General features: G+C 38.6%; 1 protein-coding gene across 1 annotated transcript; it reads left to right on the plus strand.

The window, feature by feature from the left end:
* Window positions 1-3,532: 3,532 nt before the first annotated feature.
* dusp7 (dual specificity phosphatase 7) lies at window positions 3,533-16,700 on the plus strand. The gene is made up of 3 exons (XM_042506167.1): window positions 3,533-4,463; window positions 6,899-7,327; window positions 11,461-16,700. Exons 1-3 carry the CDS (start codon window positions 4,055-4,057, stop codon window positions 11,775-11,777), a joined length of 1,155 nt encoding a protein of 384 aa, XP_042362101.1. The 5' UTR covers window positions 3,533-4,054; the 3' UTR covers window positions 11,778-16,700.
* Window positions 16,701-18,528: the final 1,828 nt, after the last annotated feature.

Raw genomic sequence — 18,528 nt, forward strand, 5'->3', positions numbered from 1 at the left:
TTATTCCCATGTTTTTGAAAGAAATCAAAAGGATTTGCTCAGGTTTTAAAGGGTTGAACAGCACTTTTCAAAGCAGTTAAAAGTTCTTTACATAAAGACATCTAGGTTCAAAGTTCAGCACAACAATTGACAGTTAAAAACTACAGTGAATTAGAGAGAAATAAAATGGTGAGGAAGAGACATGGTTCCCATCTGCGAGTTACACGTTATTTTTTGGCTGTAATAAAAGACAACACTCACATTTTGTCTACTCGACCCATTTTTAAACTACAATTTTGACACTCGATTGGTGCTGTCGCTCAGGAATATGTACAGTAATTGACTGGTAAGTGAATGTGCAGAGGTGTGAATGAATTATGGATGTGTGAATGTAGTGAGTGATAGAGTAAAGGTGGTGTGGAGTTCATTGGAAAATGAACCAGAGTCACTTCTTGAGGCCCATAATTCTGAATTACACCTCTGCCCTCAGGTAATTCATTAAAACACTGAGTGCATTAACGATAATAAATGAACAGGGTGGTAAGAACCTACTTGTAGAGGAAGCATAGGTTACTGCTCATGGACACGTCATACATTTCTTATTGTCTGCCAACTCAGAAAAAAGGAACAATGTTTTGGGCGTGTAAGGATCCAGTGTTGTGAGTAACAAAAAATAAATCTGTAGGACACATTTACAGGGTTCCCACACATTGTCGTGGACGAATTTTCAAAACTTTTTTAACTTTTTTAAGATCCATAATAAAATTTCCCAGACCATTCACAACGTATAACACAAATAGAACTGTATAGTATATGTTACTCCAAATGTTAATTATTGTATAAAAAATCAACAGCATCCTTTTTCAAACTCTAATTGTGGTGTTCATATTCACTTCAAATACTTAAAAAACTCATGGGGGACACCTGCCTCAAAAACTATTAGTCGCTTAAACTTTATTTGTATAGCACTTTTCATATAAATGAACTGTAAAACAAAGTGCTTCATACAATTAAAGCCACACACACATATAAGCACAGAAACGTGAATAAAAACACAAAAAAGTTTTTTAAAAGTACTCATTAAAACCAAGGACTGAGGAAACGCTGTAAGGAAACACCAGAGACAGGATAAAACCTATAAGATAAAAATAAATTAAAATGTAAATAAATGAATAGATGAATAAATAAAATTATAATAGCAATATTTTTTTTAAATAAGTAAAATTCTCAAACTGTTAATAAGATGTAAATGAAATAATAGCAGCACAAAAACTATGGGCACAGTCATATAAAAACTTACAGTGTATCAGTCTGGCGGTGACGTCCAAGCACGAGGTAAAACAGAGATTATATATCAGTGTATTCTTAATGCATTTAATTAAACACTCGTTTCTGAATATAAGTCTGAAAAACAACGCTGCACCATAAGAATGTAGGCAGTTGTTTTTTTTTAAGACTTGGAAGTGGAAGGTTAATCTTCGTAGGATTACAATTAAAAAAAACATTCCATGACTTTTCTGAAGCTTTTAATGATTTTTACTAATTCCATGACTTTTTCCAGGCCTTTGAAGTGAGATTGTAAAATCCATTTTCAGGGTTCCCACATTCGTTGTAGTGTTATTGTAGTGTGAAGAATCAGACAGGAGATCCACACACTATATTGAAAGCTTCTAGTCACTTTAATTGCGTTTTAACGTTTTGATCTAACAGAGAGCTTTTTCTGGAACTCTCAAATCACTATCACAAAGCAGAGTGAGCAGTAAATGGGCACAAATACAACAGATCAAGCCAGTCAGCTCCGCTCTGATTGGCCCAACCTGATTGTTTCAACCTGACTCTCAATCAAGCAGATCACAATCACCTGAGAGACTGATGTGTGTGCCATGTGTTGCTTGTTGTGCTTTTTGATAGTGATTTGACAGTGTCTGAAAAGATCACATTTTGATCAAAATGTTGCACAATTAAAATTACTAGAAGCTTTGAATAGACTGTGTAGATCTCCTTTCTGATTCTTGCCTTAGTTTGATTTTTTTTTCTTTGTAGGCCTAGCTTTACAAACATAAATCGTTATTGTCAAACAAGTCTACAGACAGCAAACATGGTCACTGTCAAGTTTCAGCCATCTGAAGTGATGCATTTCCATGATTCAGTACAGCAGCCTAATCTATTGAGTGAGGTTTATTTCATAGTTGATTACCATAATCATGCAGGATACAGAGTTAAAATAAAAGATTTGTTGAATTATAATTTCCTGGGAAAAAAGGACATAAGTGCACATTGAAAGGTTTCATATAGACAGACCTTGTTGTGAGCAGCTTCATGTAGGAACTATTTTCTGTCTACTGAACTACATCCACCATCCGTATCAGTGTGCAGAAGGAAGCGTGCATTGTCTCATGGATGAGAGGGGAGTGCTGGTGACAAAGTTAGATGTAAACATTAATGGTTTCCTCCTTGGCTGAGCTGTGGAGTTAGCTAGCTCAGTGGTGCTAGGCGAGCTGGCAGTAGATGTAGGCTTCCTACTGTGCAATGATATGGTTAGGGGGTGTAGTTTGGTAGAAGGAAAATAGTTTCTACATGAAACTGCTCACAACAAGGTCTGTGGATCTTTTTGAATAACCAGGTCATGATTACTGGAGAGAGATAATGCTGTTGAGTATTAAAAATGTATTTTTTGGCACTTGGAGCACCAAAAAGCTGAGTGCCATCTAGTTGTATTATATTACAGAGAAAGTGGATATCTCTATCGATATCTTCAGCTCTTGGCAACTCACACCAAAACAATCTATTTGATAAATATCACCACAAGTAAGAGGAAAAGTGTGCATTTTGATTTTGGGGTGAACTGTCCCTTCAAAAAAGATATATCGCAACAAGATCCATTTAGTGAAATAGCATTTGTATGACTGTATTTCTAATGCTCAATCTTTTGCTCCAAGCATTGATTTGGTGTAATCATGAATGAAAGCATTGTAACTTTTATTAATGTAAAGGACAGTAAAAATGCAATCTTTAAGATTCATAAGGAAAATAATAATAATGAAAACAACAACAACAACAACAACAACAACAACAACAACAATTATTATTATTACTATTATTGTTATTATTATATTATATTATTATTATATTATATTATTATTATTGTTGTTGTTGTTGTTGTTATATAAGTAATAAGTATAATAAAAATAATAATAATAAGAAGAAGAAGAAGAAGCAAAATCAAGACAGAATAAAAAAAGATAATAGATGAATTAAAAGACAAATTAAGGTTACGGTTAAAGATACATTTACCACCAAACTACCATAAAAGACAAAAAAAAAATAACAATATAAAGAAAATAAAAGGCAACAGAGATGTCATGAGCACGACTCAGGGAAATAAAATCTGACTCCTCTCTTCAGATTTTCCATATGTCATTCAAAGTTAGCCCTCCCTGTAGCCTATGGAGCATCAATGAATGGATATGAATGTGGTGAGAGCAGAGTGAGCTGGTGTGAATCTCTCGCAGCTCTGCACCTTTAAATGTGTCCGCTCCTCCCTCCTCAGTGACAAGCCCGCAGAGCCTCTTTAACGCATCCAGTGGATATGACAAACCAGAGGCGCTCCACGGGCCAGCGTGTCAAATAATAACAATAATCATGGGCTTTAGCGACAGCAGCTCGTCCGAAACTCACACCCTCACACACTAACGAGGCATCTCGGGGCCGTTTTGCGGGTCTGCGGACGCCTCAAAGTTGGAGCGTGCTCGCCCAAATGGACGTCGATGGACTGGAATGAAACCTCCACTTCTTCTGTCGGACTGAAGGAAGGAGGCAAAGAAACCTCTGCATGTTCAAGTTTCCTGCTCCAACCAGAGGGGCATCGGTGCGTGCGTGTTGGATGTGTGTGTGGAAGCGTGTGTCGGGTGCGTGTGTGTGCGCGCCCGCAGGAGCAGCAGCAGCAGCAGGAGCAGCAGCGGCGGCGGTGGCGGCGGCGGCCGCGGGAAGGGAAGTTTAGCGCCGTGATTTGTCTTCTGTCCATCTATTCTGTTGTGTTTTTCATGTCACAGCAGGGGACAGGCGGATTAACCTGATGAAAATTAATCATCTGTGGAGAGGCTCTGTGATCGTGACTATGATGATGATGTCGAGTAAGAGCGTGGAGTGGCTGCAGGAGGAGCTGGAGTCCGGGGCCAGCTCTCTGCTGCTGCTGGACTGCAGACCCCATGAGCTGTACGAGTCCTCGCACATCGAGTCGGCCATCAACCTGGCCATCCCGGGCCTCATGCTCCGGAGGCTGAAGAAGGGCAACCTCCCCATCCGATCCATCATCCCCAACAACGAGGACAAGGAGAAATTTGTCAAGCGGTGCAAGACGGACGTGGTGGTTCTGTACGACGAGGCGACCTCGGAGCGGCAGGAGTCCGGGCTGGGGAGCTCCGTGCTGGGGCTGCTCCTGCAGAAACTGCGGGACGACGGCTGCAAAGCTTTCTACCTGGAGGGTAAGATCAGCTTTGTACCTCAAGATTATGTGTTGTAATTCATAAAAAACTCACACTGACGGAAGACAAATTGTTTAATTCCCCTCTGATGTAATTAACTCAGACTGTCCCAATTACAGGATGGCTGTTCTGAAACTGTCATCCCAACCAAACATGAAACAATTAACGCAAAAACAACATAAATCTTATTTTATTTGACTGTGATCATTTCATTAATAGACAGGCCTGTATTTGTCCATGTTTTAGATGTTTCTGGCATATCTAAAAACGCTATAGATTTTTTTTGACAAGATATTAATTAAAAAAAAGCCTCTTCTTCACATTTAAAAAGCCTCTCGTATTTAGTATTAAAGATTACTAAATCGCTTGTAGGGCTATTTAAGTGTCGCATTGTGGTGATGCTTACCCAAATACAGCTTTCTAAAGTTTGTCATATTTATTATTAATGAACTTTAATAACTAACCCAATATTTTGTCTGTTATCACAAGCAACATAGCAATATTTTTAATAGAAACAATGTAAAACACATGAGTTAACTTTGACAGAACAGTTATTGCAGAGAGAAATAAATCGATAAAAGTGTTTTTTTTATTCTGATCAAGATAAAAGGCTTGAATTATAGACTAAAACAAAAGAAGCGTGCATCGGTGTTTCAATATATAGAGCTGGGTCAAATATGTTTTTAATTAAATACTGCAAAAATGGCCCCGCCATGTTGTGTTCCTTCAGGAAAAGACTGGCGTTTTTGTTTTTTTTGTTGTTGTTTTTTTCATGAATGAACAGGGAAACCTGGAGACGACGGCTGAATAATCCCCCAGCGCCAAAATAAAATGACAGGATGGTTAATGATGGGTACAAAATGCGATCGCGATAGAAAGTGTGGATGTATTTGATTTATTGATAATCGTCTGAATGTTTCGCTGGAGTCACAAGCTCGAGCTGCCATTCACAAAAAGTCCACTGAGCTGAGTAGTGAGTGTAGCAGCAGCAGAGCTGACTGTCCTGCTCATTCTCCCCAGGGCTCAGCTTTTCTCAATGGAGCACATCTGTCCGGCCTGTTTGCTTATTCAGATGACCTAAACATCATGTTATCTGTCATATTAACATGTGAGGCGGTGGTGCATGCAAACATGATATTACTGCTTTTAGCTACATTTCAACCAAAACATCTTTTTGTTCGTTTTCGCTCTATTTTAAATCGCTATCATGATAGAAATTGTAAGTTTGATATTGTTTGTGATGTAGCCTATTAATGTTTCCTGCCTTGATGAAACAAGTTATGTAAAGTGATTTGGATAACCTCAACTACACCTCAATGTGGCTACTGCACAGCCTGTAGTATTCATTTATAGTGGTAAAATTACTCTCAATAGATGTGCCTATTGTTTTAAAAAGTGCTTACTATTTACCACCATTTTTTTCTTTTCGTTGTTATTTTTTATCAAAATTGTATTTATTTGTTTTTTCCCCTTTTATTACTGATTACATGTTTTATTTAATTTTTTTGTTTATACAGGAAAGGACTTAAAAGTAACATTAGCTTTGTTACACTTAAAACTGGCCTGACTTTTTAAAAAAATGGTTGTCAGCATGGTCCTTTTCAGCAGCACAAAAACATAAAACAATACAAATCAAAAACAGCAACCATCAACAGATACAAGACAACAACAAAACACATCTATTATTTTAAAATGTGCTTATCATTTACTACCATTTTTCTTTATTTTTTGGGGGGTCAAAATTAAGTTATTTGAGTTATTTGTTTTTCCTCTTTTCTTTCTAATTGAATGTTTTATTTCATTCCATTATTGTCTTTACACAGGAAAGGACGTAAAAGTAACATTAGGTGTGTTACACTCAAAACTGGACGTTTTTCAGCATGTTCTTTTTCAGCAGCACAAAAACTTAAAACTATACAAAACAAAAACTGCAGCAATCACCAAACTACAACAAAACACATCTTCATCTTTTGTCCTTCAGGTTCATGATCCACCTCCTGTATCCGACACACCTGACACTCAGCTGCCATTTTGTAGATATTGTATCACACAGCCTTGTGGTCATGTGCAGGCGAGAGCATCGATTTGACTCCAACATTGGGGGGGACACATACAGTATGAAACTGGGGGTTTGGGTGTCCCCCGCAAGAACATTTTGAGTGTCAAACACTTTATTTTCTGCATTCCAGTAATTTTAAAGGCAATTTGTGCATTTTCTACACCAATTTTTGTTGTAAATGTCTTGCTTAGATGTTGTCTAAGTAAAAGTTTTTACTGGGGGGGACAAGTGCCCATGTTCTAAATATTGAGAGGGACATCCCCTGCGTCCCCCCTGAATCTACACCTGTGAGCACAGACACTTTTTTATACCACCCAATTAATTATTTTCTTGGCTTTTTCCTCATATTGACTTTTGTCTTTTCCTCCTTCTCCAGGGGGCTTCAACAAGTTCCAGTCCGAGTACCCCGAGCACTGCGAGACCAATCTGGACTGCTCCTGTCCCAGCAGCTCCCCACCAGCCTCCGTCCTCGGTCTGGGAGGACTCCGCATCAGCTCCGACTGCTCGGACGGGGAATCTGACCGTGAGCCGGGCAGCGCCACAGAGTCGGAGGGCAGCCCGCTCCCCAACAACCAGCCAGCATTTCCCGTCCAGATCCTGCCGTACCTTTACCTGGGCTGTGCCAAAGACTCCACCAACCTGGATGTGCTCAGCAAGTACAACATCAAATACATCCTCAACGTGACGCCCAACCTGCCCAACATGTTCGAACACGAAGGCGACTTCAAGTACAAACAGATCCCCATCTCTGATCACTGGAGCCAGAACCTCTCGCAGTTTTTCCCTGAGGCCATTTCATTCATCGGTGAGTAAATGAGGCGAGAACTCAGCCTGTGCCTCAGTGTGTGTTACCACAGATCTGTTGTTGGTAACAGAAGGGTAATCATTATTTTAATTATCAATTAATCAGAGGCACGAGTGTAACTTTGGTTTGAAAAGTGTGAGGAAGTGCATTCTGAATCCCATCTCTTGTATTTTTACATACATTTTGGGAATATGGTAACCAAAACAAAATCTGAGAAATAATTAAGTCGGTCATTATGCTAAATTCTAATAATAATAATAATGATAATCAAAAGAACTGGTTACCACTTTTCTGCCCAGCAACTAATTGATTAATCAACAAATAAAAGTCAGATAATAGTTAAACAGATCTCTTCACAATCTCCTAAAGGCCAAGATGACATCATTTGTCCAGTCAAACGACCAAAAACCAAAGATATACAATTTACTATTATATACTTTAAAAAGCAGCAAATACATTTACATTTGAGAAATTCGAACAAACGAAATTTTTGCTAAATACAAAGCCTTAAAGGATCAGCTAATCAAATCAATAGCTTTAGAACAGAGTTCCTGTGGATCTTGAAAAAGCCTCAAAAGGCATTACATTTATTTTAAATATCTAAAATTAAGGTTTTTATTAGTTTTAAATGAATTAAATTAATCTTTCAAAAGTCTTAAAAATGTCTTAAAAATGATAATAATGGGAATTATGGGAAAATTGATTTAATCAACCTTTTTTTTTTTTAACATTTCATTGTAAAAACCATTAATTATCTAATAAAAAAAACAGTATGAAAATGCTATCCACAATTTCCCAAAGGACAAATTGTCCAGTTAAAAGTCCAAACCCCCAAAATATTCAATTGACTATCATATACCTAAGAATATCAGCTTTATGTTCATGTATGAGGAACTGCAAACAGTTTGCTAAATAAATTGACTTAAATGATGAGCCAATCAATCACTTCAGAGTGCCTTAGTTGTGCTGCATCATAGGAAGTGTATCCTCCATTACTCATTATGAAGTGAAAAAGATCTAATTTCTGCCATTTAATAGGTTTTGTAGAAATACTTTAAAAGAGAATTAATGGGATATTCTCTTAAAAGTTTCTTTGTCGAGCTGCTTGTAGACTTTAAGATGCCTGTATTTTACTATTCCAGATTAAACATGTAATGACATAACACAAAATATAATGTCTTAAATAAATCCTTGATATTGATTCTTTGAGAATACGGTCATACTCAACCCACAAGAATTTTAAGCCCCTATTTTCGGCATTTCCCGTCATTCCCATCATTTGCTGGGACTTAATTCCCAGAGAATGAGTAAATTCCCTCTCTGATGAGTCAATGAGAACCAGTCTTTCTGTTTCAGATTGTCCAGACCCACAGATTTTTCTTTCTCTTTTAAAGACTAATGTCCTTGCTTAGGTGGGAGGAAGTGTGACATATGCCAGAGCCAGAGGTCGTGGCAGATTTGGGTCATGCTAATGTTGAATGTTGCCGTCTGGCTGGCTGTAATGTGTGGGGATTACATCAGGTCTATTTAGAAACAGCAGGGTAATTATGGGTGAAGGAGAGAAGCTCGCGCTGTAAAAGAGACCCAGATGTGACCTTACAATGTTCTGTTGTGAACTGCGAATTCCTTAAATATCTGAAATTATTGTGTGTGAACATGTAAAGACGGAGGATTTTGATGTTTTCTGCAAACTGATAAATGGACAGTTTTTGCCGCACAATCTGAAGATCAGTTCAGAGCAGATTAACCGCCGGTTACGTGTTTGACTTCTGAGTCTCGTATAGTTGTGGAATGTGAGCACACATCACATATAAATTTAATTTGGCATCCGCTTGGCAGCCTGAGCTCGAGAGCCAACTGACCCCAATCCTACAACAAGAGATGCAGGCGGAGAGAGTGAGGAGAGGCAGAGAGAGATAAAGGAGAGGATGAAAGAGAAATAGAGGAGGAAGAAAGGAAAGAAGCACTTTACTCTCTCGCTCTGATGGCCTGTAGTGATGCAAGTGCAAGGCCTCGAAACGGAGAGAAGGTAGATGGATGTAGCCCGTTAATAATGTAAGATGCTTTTTCTTATTCAGGTTTTTCTGCAGACTGAGAGCTAGAAAGCAGAATGAAACGTGACTTTTTCTCTGTCATTGAGAAAGGTCATTCTCAATTTAAAAAAAAAAAAAACAGACATAAAAATATTAAATGTTTACATAGAAAGATCTAATTGTCATCTCTTGTATTATCACTTGGAGTCTGTATGTGTCGTACAGTGTGAGTGACTTTAAGTGGAGTTGTATTGTGATGACATAATGTGATCTATAATGTTTTGTGACAAATTATTTTAATTTAGTTGTAAATGAATGCTACCAAAATGTAGTTGTTGGAGTTATAGATATATTTGTTTACTTGTGAAGAATTTTGTCTCATCTGATGACTAACAGTGCTATTCTGTCAATTGCTTTAAACGATTTTAAGCTGTAGGTGTTTGTCATGCCTAAATAAGCAACGAGCCAAATTTAAAGTTAGGGAAAAAACACAAATTTTAGGTTTGATTTATGAAGTTTCACACTCAAAACCCTCAAGTGTGATCAGAGAGTGTTCTGGCATCACTTTTTTTTTTACTGAACTCTGCCAACTCATAACCAGCAAGAGGAGCACAGAGAAAAAAAAAGAAATGCAGAAATATGTCGTGTGAAACCAAAACTGTCCAAACTTTGGCAAGAAAATTGTGTGTTCATGTAGGATTGGCTTGTAATAACAAGTTTATTTTTTAAAAAAAAGATTTTCATAGCCTTTAAATATAAGTTTGATGATTTTTTTTAAAAATGCGATTTGATATTGATAATCTCTAAATATTGGTCATTGTTTATTAGGATCCCTGTTGGCTCTTACCTTTGGGACAACTACTCTTCACAGAGAATTTAAATATACAGTATAATCAATAAATGCTTACGTAATATACTCTACATAAAACAGCTACAATATCAACATTAACACAAATAAATCTCAATTTATTTGCACATCCGAATAGCAGAGAAACAAAATGGAAAATAATATTAATTCTGCCTATTTATATATCTCTTAAAATAACCTCTGTAGCTGTTTTTTGAAACCTTTCCTTTAGAGTCTGGAATTTAAAGTACGGGAGATGTTCCTACACATAACTGTTTTATTACAATGTCAGTTTCAACCATATTGTGCAATTGATCTTGAAATGTTTTTTAAAGAATAATTTGTATTGTCAGTAAAACTGTAGATCAGAGACTTTCCCTTGTGGCTTACTGACAGTGTTTACAAGCACCAAATATTAGGGTTTTTTCCCTTATTCTGAAAAAAAAAAAATCCCTTCTAGGCTGTTTACATGGCGAATAAAAATGAATATTCCCCTAATATTACTGTATATGTGCAGCCATGTCTATTCCAGTTAACATAGCGTCACATGTCGTTTATCATGTCAAAATATAGAAAAGTGGAACAGCCGGAGCCACATGCACCATTTGCTTCTTTGCATCAAACTAGGATTTTTTAAAAGTTTCCTTCTGTTGGTGGATTTGTTGGACCATGCGGACACAGTCTTCCTCTTTCATTCCAACATCCACCTTGAAAAGGTCGCCGATGGCATTTGCACACATCCCGAAACCTGTTGATATCCAAGTCTTTTGGGATGTTTAAAAATAGGTTCATTTCTCCTTCTGATCAGAAATGTGGGTTTTTCGTTTGGGCATGCATCTCTACCCTAAAGCCATACAATCTGTTGGCTCTTTGGTTTGTGTGCAAAGCATCTATGACAACACACAGAGCTGACTGTGAACAGGCAAGACGACATGTGTCACAAAATGTGGTAGAAACCACAAATGAAATACATATTCTCAATGTGCCGTATAATTATCCAAATGTCTAAACTGGAAAGGGGTTAATTTGGAATATCTAAAGTATGCTGTTTACGTAACCTGCTTCAAATTTGGAATATTGTCAAAATTGGAGTGTAAGTGTGCATGTAAATGTAGTCACTGATAATTTGAAACCTAAAGTGTATTGCTGAAACATACAGCAGGTTTTAACAGTGATCTCATTCCTCCTCTCTTCTCCTCATTCACTCACTCATCTTTTTTCCTTCCTCCTCTGTCCCTCCCTCTCCTCCTCAGATGAGGCGCGCTCAAAAAAGTGCGGCATCCTGGTGCACTGTCTGGCCGGGATCAGCCGCTCGGTGACCGTCACGGTGGCCTACCTGATGCAGAAGCTCAACCTGTCGCTCAACGACGCCTACGACTTTGTTAAGCGGAAAAAGTCTAACATTTCCCCAAATTTCAACTTCATGGGCCAGCTCCTGGACTTTGAGCGGACGCTGGGCCTCAACAGCCCCTGCGACAACCACTCGACCTCCCCGCCTCATGACCAGCTCTTCTTCACCACCCCGACCAATCACAATGTGTTTCAACTGGACACACTGGAGTCCACATGAAAGTTAAAATGGGGACTGTCCCTTTTTTGGGGTTCGAAAGGTGGTGTTGTTGCCACAGTAACAAGCGGCTGCACTGGAGGGAAGCAGCCAGTTTAATGAATGTTTTAGCCTCCCGAGGCTCGTTGTCTGAGAGCCTGGCCATGGAGCAGCGTCGGAGGGGCAGGGGAGGTCAAAGATGCCACGTTAAAAAGGGGACGGGGTGTTTTTTTAACCCAGAAGGGGAACTGACAGATATGTTTACGATGGCGTCCTCCTCAGGAGTTGATTGAAATCGAGGGAGGAAGAGCCCCGTTCAACTTGTCTTGTAACGGAGAACCAAGGAGACTTAACTGACTGAGACACTGAGCGAAGGACGCAGCAGGACAGACAGCTTCATACAAAGATAGGAAAAATCTACAGCGCTCGACTTATGAGATAACAACATCCTCTCTGTCTTTCTAACTCGGCTTGCGAGCTGAGCTGACTGGTGCCAAGTGGAGAATCTGGGATTTACTTGTAGGAAATCTCGCTCTACTGAATGTAGAGTTTTACAAACCAAGGAATTAACACATGTGCGCGCGCACACACACACACACATAAACAAAGTATGTATGTTTGTCTGTACTGTATGTATGTTAACGTACATAGCAGAAAATGTATGGGCAGTCCTTAACAAATTCAGTATGTCTATATGCATTTTTGTATATTTTTGTGTACATTTACGCACAAATCTATACCTTATATAAATATATACGCATAGAAATCTTATCTATCCAATCCAACAATGGCTTAAGAGATTGTAAAATTAAAGAAGGAGAATGGGTGTGGCGGCGCCAACAAAGAGGAACGTTGTGATATTCCTAGTTGTCTTTTTTTTTAGTTTCGTTTTTCTTTTAGGTTTGTAATGACCTAATGCAGTTTGCACAGTGGTGTAGCCATTGACTTGTTGGCACTCGGAGCCGGTGCTGGAAGCAGGCAGATAAAGGGACATTCAGAGAAGAGGAGCGGAGAGGAGAGGCCAGTCCCAGGCTGCGACGAGTCCCAACAGCTGCACAGCGGAGTGGGGAGGGAGCAGGAACTGGCCCCCGAGCAGAGGACGAGGTTCAGGGGTTAGGGGTTAAGACAAGCAATGGGTCGGACATTGGCATGGGGGTTGGGTGTTGGTGAAGCAGCTACAGTAGAGTTGACATTTGGCCAAGTACAAGTTCCCAATTCCTACTTCCTTCCCCAGTATGACTGTTCATCCAGTTGCCTTATAAGAAGTACCAGTTGTTTCCACCAGCTGTTTTGATTAGTTGTTTCTTTTCAGTTCGAAACTAATCTACCGAACTTCCTTCATTATTTCATCACAGGATATTGTCCGACCAGTATGTTTGCCAAACTGGTTCCTCGCAGCTCTGTTTTTTGTACTCTGAGGCTTGAATGAGAAGTCGTTTGAGGATGCAAAGGCAACATTTCTGAGCAACTTTTTGGGCAGCTTATCATAGCAACCTCGGGCAAAGGAAGTGCCTCAACACTCTTGTATTACCTTACTTCTTTTTGCCTAAGAGGAAGTTGTTCAATTTGTTGTCCTATCTTAGGTCCCTTTTAGGATACAGGTACAAATTTGCCAAAAAATGGACTCTGGGACAAGAGGCTGTGATTATACTGGTCTCTGTGTTGGGATTATGGTGTCATGAACTGGGACTGGCCTCAGCTACAGACTGCACTTAGCTACTTCAATAGCTTCACGTCCCTTAACTGCGTTGGAGAAAACGGGAGGAATGTCTTTCTGTAAAGGGATCACCCATTTCGTCAAGGAAAAGTTTGTCTGAGTGGATTCACCCTTAAGCCTTGGGTATATGAAAGATATATTAAACACAAATTGATATAAATATATATATTAGAGCTAATAGTAAACAGATCTATATTATTTTGTATACCTGAGCATGCTGTGGTACTGTATGCTCTCTAACAGTAGAAGTAACCACGGGTTGGGATGTTGCTTTAAAAAGGTGGGAAGACGAACGATGAGGTCTGTTTTTTTAACTGCTGTTGCTGCTGAACACAGCGGTATACAGCGTGTGGTCAAAGAGTTTTCTGAGATCCTGTCCACATCAGAAGTATCTTTAAGAGAGAGTCCAAAAACGTGCAAATTTCCTTCTGCTGCAGGAGTTGTCTGTTAAATATAAGTTTTTCTGTCATGAGTGTAACAACACTGCAGCACTTGTGGCAATGACTGTGGGTAGGTTGGTGTCATGCAAGAACATTTTAATTTTTTCTTACTCTTAATCTCTTACTTTTTCTGTAAGGGTTGCTTTTATGAGTGTTTTAGGTCAGATTCAGCTTGTAATATGCAGAAACATTACATAAATCTCTCGTTTCAACCTAATTATTGCCACCTCAATTTCGAGAACCCATTGGCTATCCGTGTGACAACGTTTTAACCTCTGGGGACAATGGCCAAAATTTCAGGGGTTGCAGTGTAGCCAGCGGTCATCCAAGACATCCTTGTCTGTGTACCGTCACTGTTTACAGTCCGATTAGCAATCTGGAACCCACCAGCCATCGGTCTGATGATAATATCTCTACAGATTTTTAAGCTAAATTTTTAAAAGCTAAAAAAATAAAGCTATATCAAGGTCAGACGATAGCCATTGGGTTCCTAGATTGCATTTCGGCCAATGTATTCTGCCTCTTTTGCTCTCCACACAAACTGTTTACCTGCATTTAACCAAAGTCCACTCAAATGTGATTTGTCAATGCTACTCTGACTACTAACAGACACACTTCTGATACCAAAATCTTGCCTGTTGCCTACAAATCCTGCATTTTTGTGCAGATTTCTGTTTATAGAGATTATTGCCACCTGTTCAAGAGGATGTGCACATCTGTGAGTTGTAATTGTTCGCATAATTGCTGCTTTAAATTGCTTTCTAAGGCTGCCCGTTCAGCTCCATTTGTAGTACAGTTTCATTCACAAAAATATAAAAGGAAGAATTAATCAGACATAACATTTAGTTGTTGCAGTGGTCTTATAAGAAATTTTTAAAAAAAATATATGCTACAGTGTCATCACAGACATTCTTTGACAGAAATAAAGCAGGAACCTTGATATGAAATCAGATGCTAAAAAAAGCATCTTGACATTGGAAACACAGCTACATTCAGCCGTTCTCTGTAACTGCGTATCCTGTTCGGGGTCATTGGAGGGCTAGAGTTGATCCCAGCTGACACTGGGCAAGAAGTAAGGGACACCCTGGACAGGTCACCAGACTATCAGAGGGCTGACACATAGACAGCCATTCATGAGAACCACAGCTGCTTTTATTTTTATTTGCACCGTTTCAAGCAACTGCATATCCTCCTCTGACCTGTTAGTCTGGGACAGACCTGTAGTTGGTTGAAATATTGCTGTTAAAACTAAAAGTAAAATGTAGAAAATAAGTTCTCTTATAAATCACCTGCATGTGATGCTGAAGAATGAATCTGTTTGTATGAATGGTTCTTGCATGAGGCCCATTGTTCATAGTGAGTTTCAGAGGTTTGGTTTCAGAGCGGTGATGTGGACGGGGTCTAACCAGAAACACAGAACTGGGTTTCAAAGGGGACAGCAGTTGAATCTGAACAGGGTTGGTTTTAGCTGGCCTTATATAATCTTTCTAACTTGTTTCTAATGCTGACTGTTCAATACTTTGTATCTCACTTTAGAAAAACATTGTGTAAAAAGAAAAAGTGAAACGTTTGTTTATCTGTTATTTGAATCAGAACATGGTAATAATAGACAGCGAGCTGTCTTTTTTACCGTTAACGGGTCACACAAGGTCCTCTTTGTTACTCTGCAATATATCAAACACCTTTTTGCAGTATTTTGTAGATCCAAGACCTCAAAATTTTTAAAATCTTCTTCTTTTGTACTATATCTATTCTATTATACTTATACAAGATTCAGCTCGATATGGCTTGTGGACTGAAGTAACATTTCACCTGGGGTGTCCAAAATGTTGGGCCGAAGTGCCCATTATTAACCTGAGAGAGGCCCTCATTAACACACACACACACAAACACACACGCACAGCTTCACACAGCCAGAGCTGCTGTGGTTTAGCATGCCAGTTATGTTTCACAATAGAGGATTACACCACCCGACTTAGAAACTACAAGGTCTTTTTCCGTCTTGTTTTGATATAATGTGCTCTATGCTATTCCTGTGGCCTTTCAATATGAATATATATCTAAGTATATATATGTTATGAATTTATATGCAAAAGTTCCTCTCCTATTATAGCATCAGAGATGAAAATAATACAACCATGCTTGAATGGCCTTCCCTCGTCTGTAGTCATACCCCACTTACAATAAGAAAAATGACTTGATCACTTGCACCCTAGGATTGAAATATATTTCAGTACGGAGCTTTTCTATTTAAAAAGAGTATGGTTGATTTCAAGCTGCTTTCTTGTATTTTTTGTGTCTTTGTAACAATGAAAGAGAAATCAAGTCTTTTTCTCTGTTTGTAAATTTGCCAGATCACGGGAACGGCCGTTTCTGTGTCCTTAAACTTGTAGCTACATCTCGGTAAGAATGTGTTCGGTGAGGGAAAGACGTTGCGTAAGCGAAGGCAGAGAGGTGGCGGCGCTAAAATACAAAGTGAAAGAAAAAGTGAATGATTTTAAAAATGTTACCTCAGTGAGGAATTTTTCAGGGATTTTTTTGACAATGCATCTTGCATCGTGTTACAGCTTCAAACACACGTTGAATAGCTGTTTTGTATTGTGCTGTAAACAGTTTTTAAAAAAGATGCAATCTGTCTGTGTATAAAAACAAGGGGCATGTTAACCGGGGCAGGTTCACCTTTCTGTCTACTGAAGGAAATACGATTGACCCTATGTATTGTACAGTGTATGGAAACAACACAAGACATGTTTATACCGCAAATAAATATTGAAATATTTTTTTCTTTAACATGTTTCCTTTTTATTTCTTACCACAAAATCACATAAAAATCACTTCAAATAGTTATTACAATGGACGCAGGAATTTGCTATAATTACATTGATCAACATCCGGACAGCTAACATGGTTCAATATTTGTTTGATTATTTTCTTGATTGATTGGTTGATTTACAAGATAATACTGTAAGGCAGTATTTTCTGGCAGAAGGGTCGGGATTAGAAAAACATATATCTGCCAAACATCACATATCACAAAATTATGTGAATTTAAACTTTAAATATATAATTTAAATATTAGGATATTTAAAGTGTCTTTATGATATTTATCAGCAACTGTAACTTCTCTTATGATGACCTATTTACTATTATTACTAGGGGTGTATTGACTAAATGAGCAATGATCACGTTGCATCGATGGAAAGTGTAAAAATCGATCCATATCATTCTCTTTCAGGCCGCCCTTATTTTGAAAGTCTGTGTCACGTCACACAGCGTCCGGCAGATAATGGCGAGCAGCCAAGAGAAAGATGGGGATTATAACGCTGTTTACTCGGGAATAAATCATCAGTGTGGAAATGGTTTGTTTTCGGAGAAACTGCGAGTCAACAGACGGCGCACGTCATATACAAACAAAAGCCGAGGAAACAGGAAGTACCTGCCGGGCTACTTCGCTAACTTCTTGCTAACGTTACGTTAGCGGCTCTGTTTCAGCAATGTGGACTGAAATAAACGTGCATGTGGACTGAAAATCATCCGCACTGTTCTGTCAGGAGGTGCAGGGACTAAAACCAGCGGTGAGTAAGACAAAGCATAAATAATAGTAAATTGGTTAAGTTATGAGTAGAGGAAAAGTCCGCTAGCCGCTAAGCTAATCTATGCAATGTGAAATGCCATAGGCTTATGCTTATAACATTAGCATGTTGTGTATGTGGGAAATATGACAGTTGTTTTGTCTATGATTATTGACAGTTATTTTTGAGATTTCTACTTTAGTGAAAAGATCTTGTTGTTAATCCACGTTTTGAGGATGTCGGGAAAAGTTTGTCATACAGCTCTGAAGTTTAAGGAAAAAAGATTATCGTCTGAATTATAATGAAAACATTTTTTTCCAGAAAGCGTTTCAAAACAGAATGATCCCGTTTTAATTATTTCCAATTATGTATATGTTGGTTTTATCTTTTCTAGCCAAAAGCAAAAAAAGACTGTTAAATTAGCAGATAATATCGGCCCATGTCGATCACAGGCCACTATATTGATTCGATTAAAAATCGTATCTTGGTAGAATTTGTAATATCAACAAATATCGTGTCGTTGTCCAAAGTATCAATATAATATTGTATCGTGATGAAACCAGTGATTTGGCTGTGTGCAGCTTATTTCACACTTTACCTATCAGCCTGATGAATTCTGTTTTTGATGATGCTCGAGAGCCTCTTGTGGTTACAGATATTCACAGTCGACAGTTGAAAAATCTATTTTAATAACCAGCATTGACTACCAACCTCTCACTCCTCTCAACCGGCCGGGCCACAGTTTGGCCTTCGTCTTGGCTCAAAAACTGGTACCCAGAGTAAAGTTTAGTCTTATTTTGAACCAGAGCATCTACCAGTGAATTCCATACACAATATGTTATACAGCACTTACGTTAGGCATGATACCAGATGAAAAAAAAAATATTTTTGTTATCTTAGCTGCCTTATCGGCTGTAAGGAGCCAGGAGAGACAACTCTACTGGGCGCAGCTGTGCCAGTGCATCGTTTGGATGTCTAGATGCAGATCTGCACTCAAGAGCACTTTGCTATTTATTCTTTATTATTAGTTTTACTATATTGTCATT

This window comes from Plectropomus leopardus, chromosome 2 (genome assembly GCF_008729295.1).
Source record: "Plectropomus leopardus isolate mb chromosome 2, YSFRI_Pleo_2.0, whole genome shotgun sequence".
In the NCBI taxonomy this organism is placed as follows: domain Eukaryota; kingdom Metazoa; phylum Chordata; class Actinopteri; order Perciformes; family Serranidae; genus Plectropomus; species Plectropomus leopardus.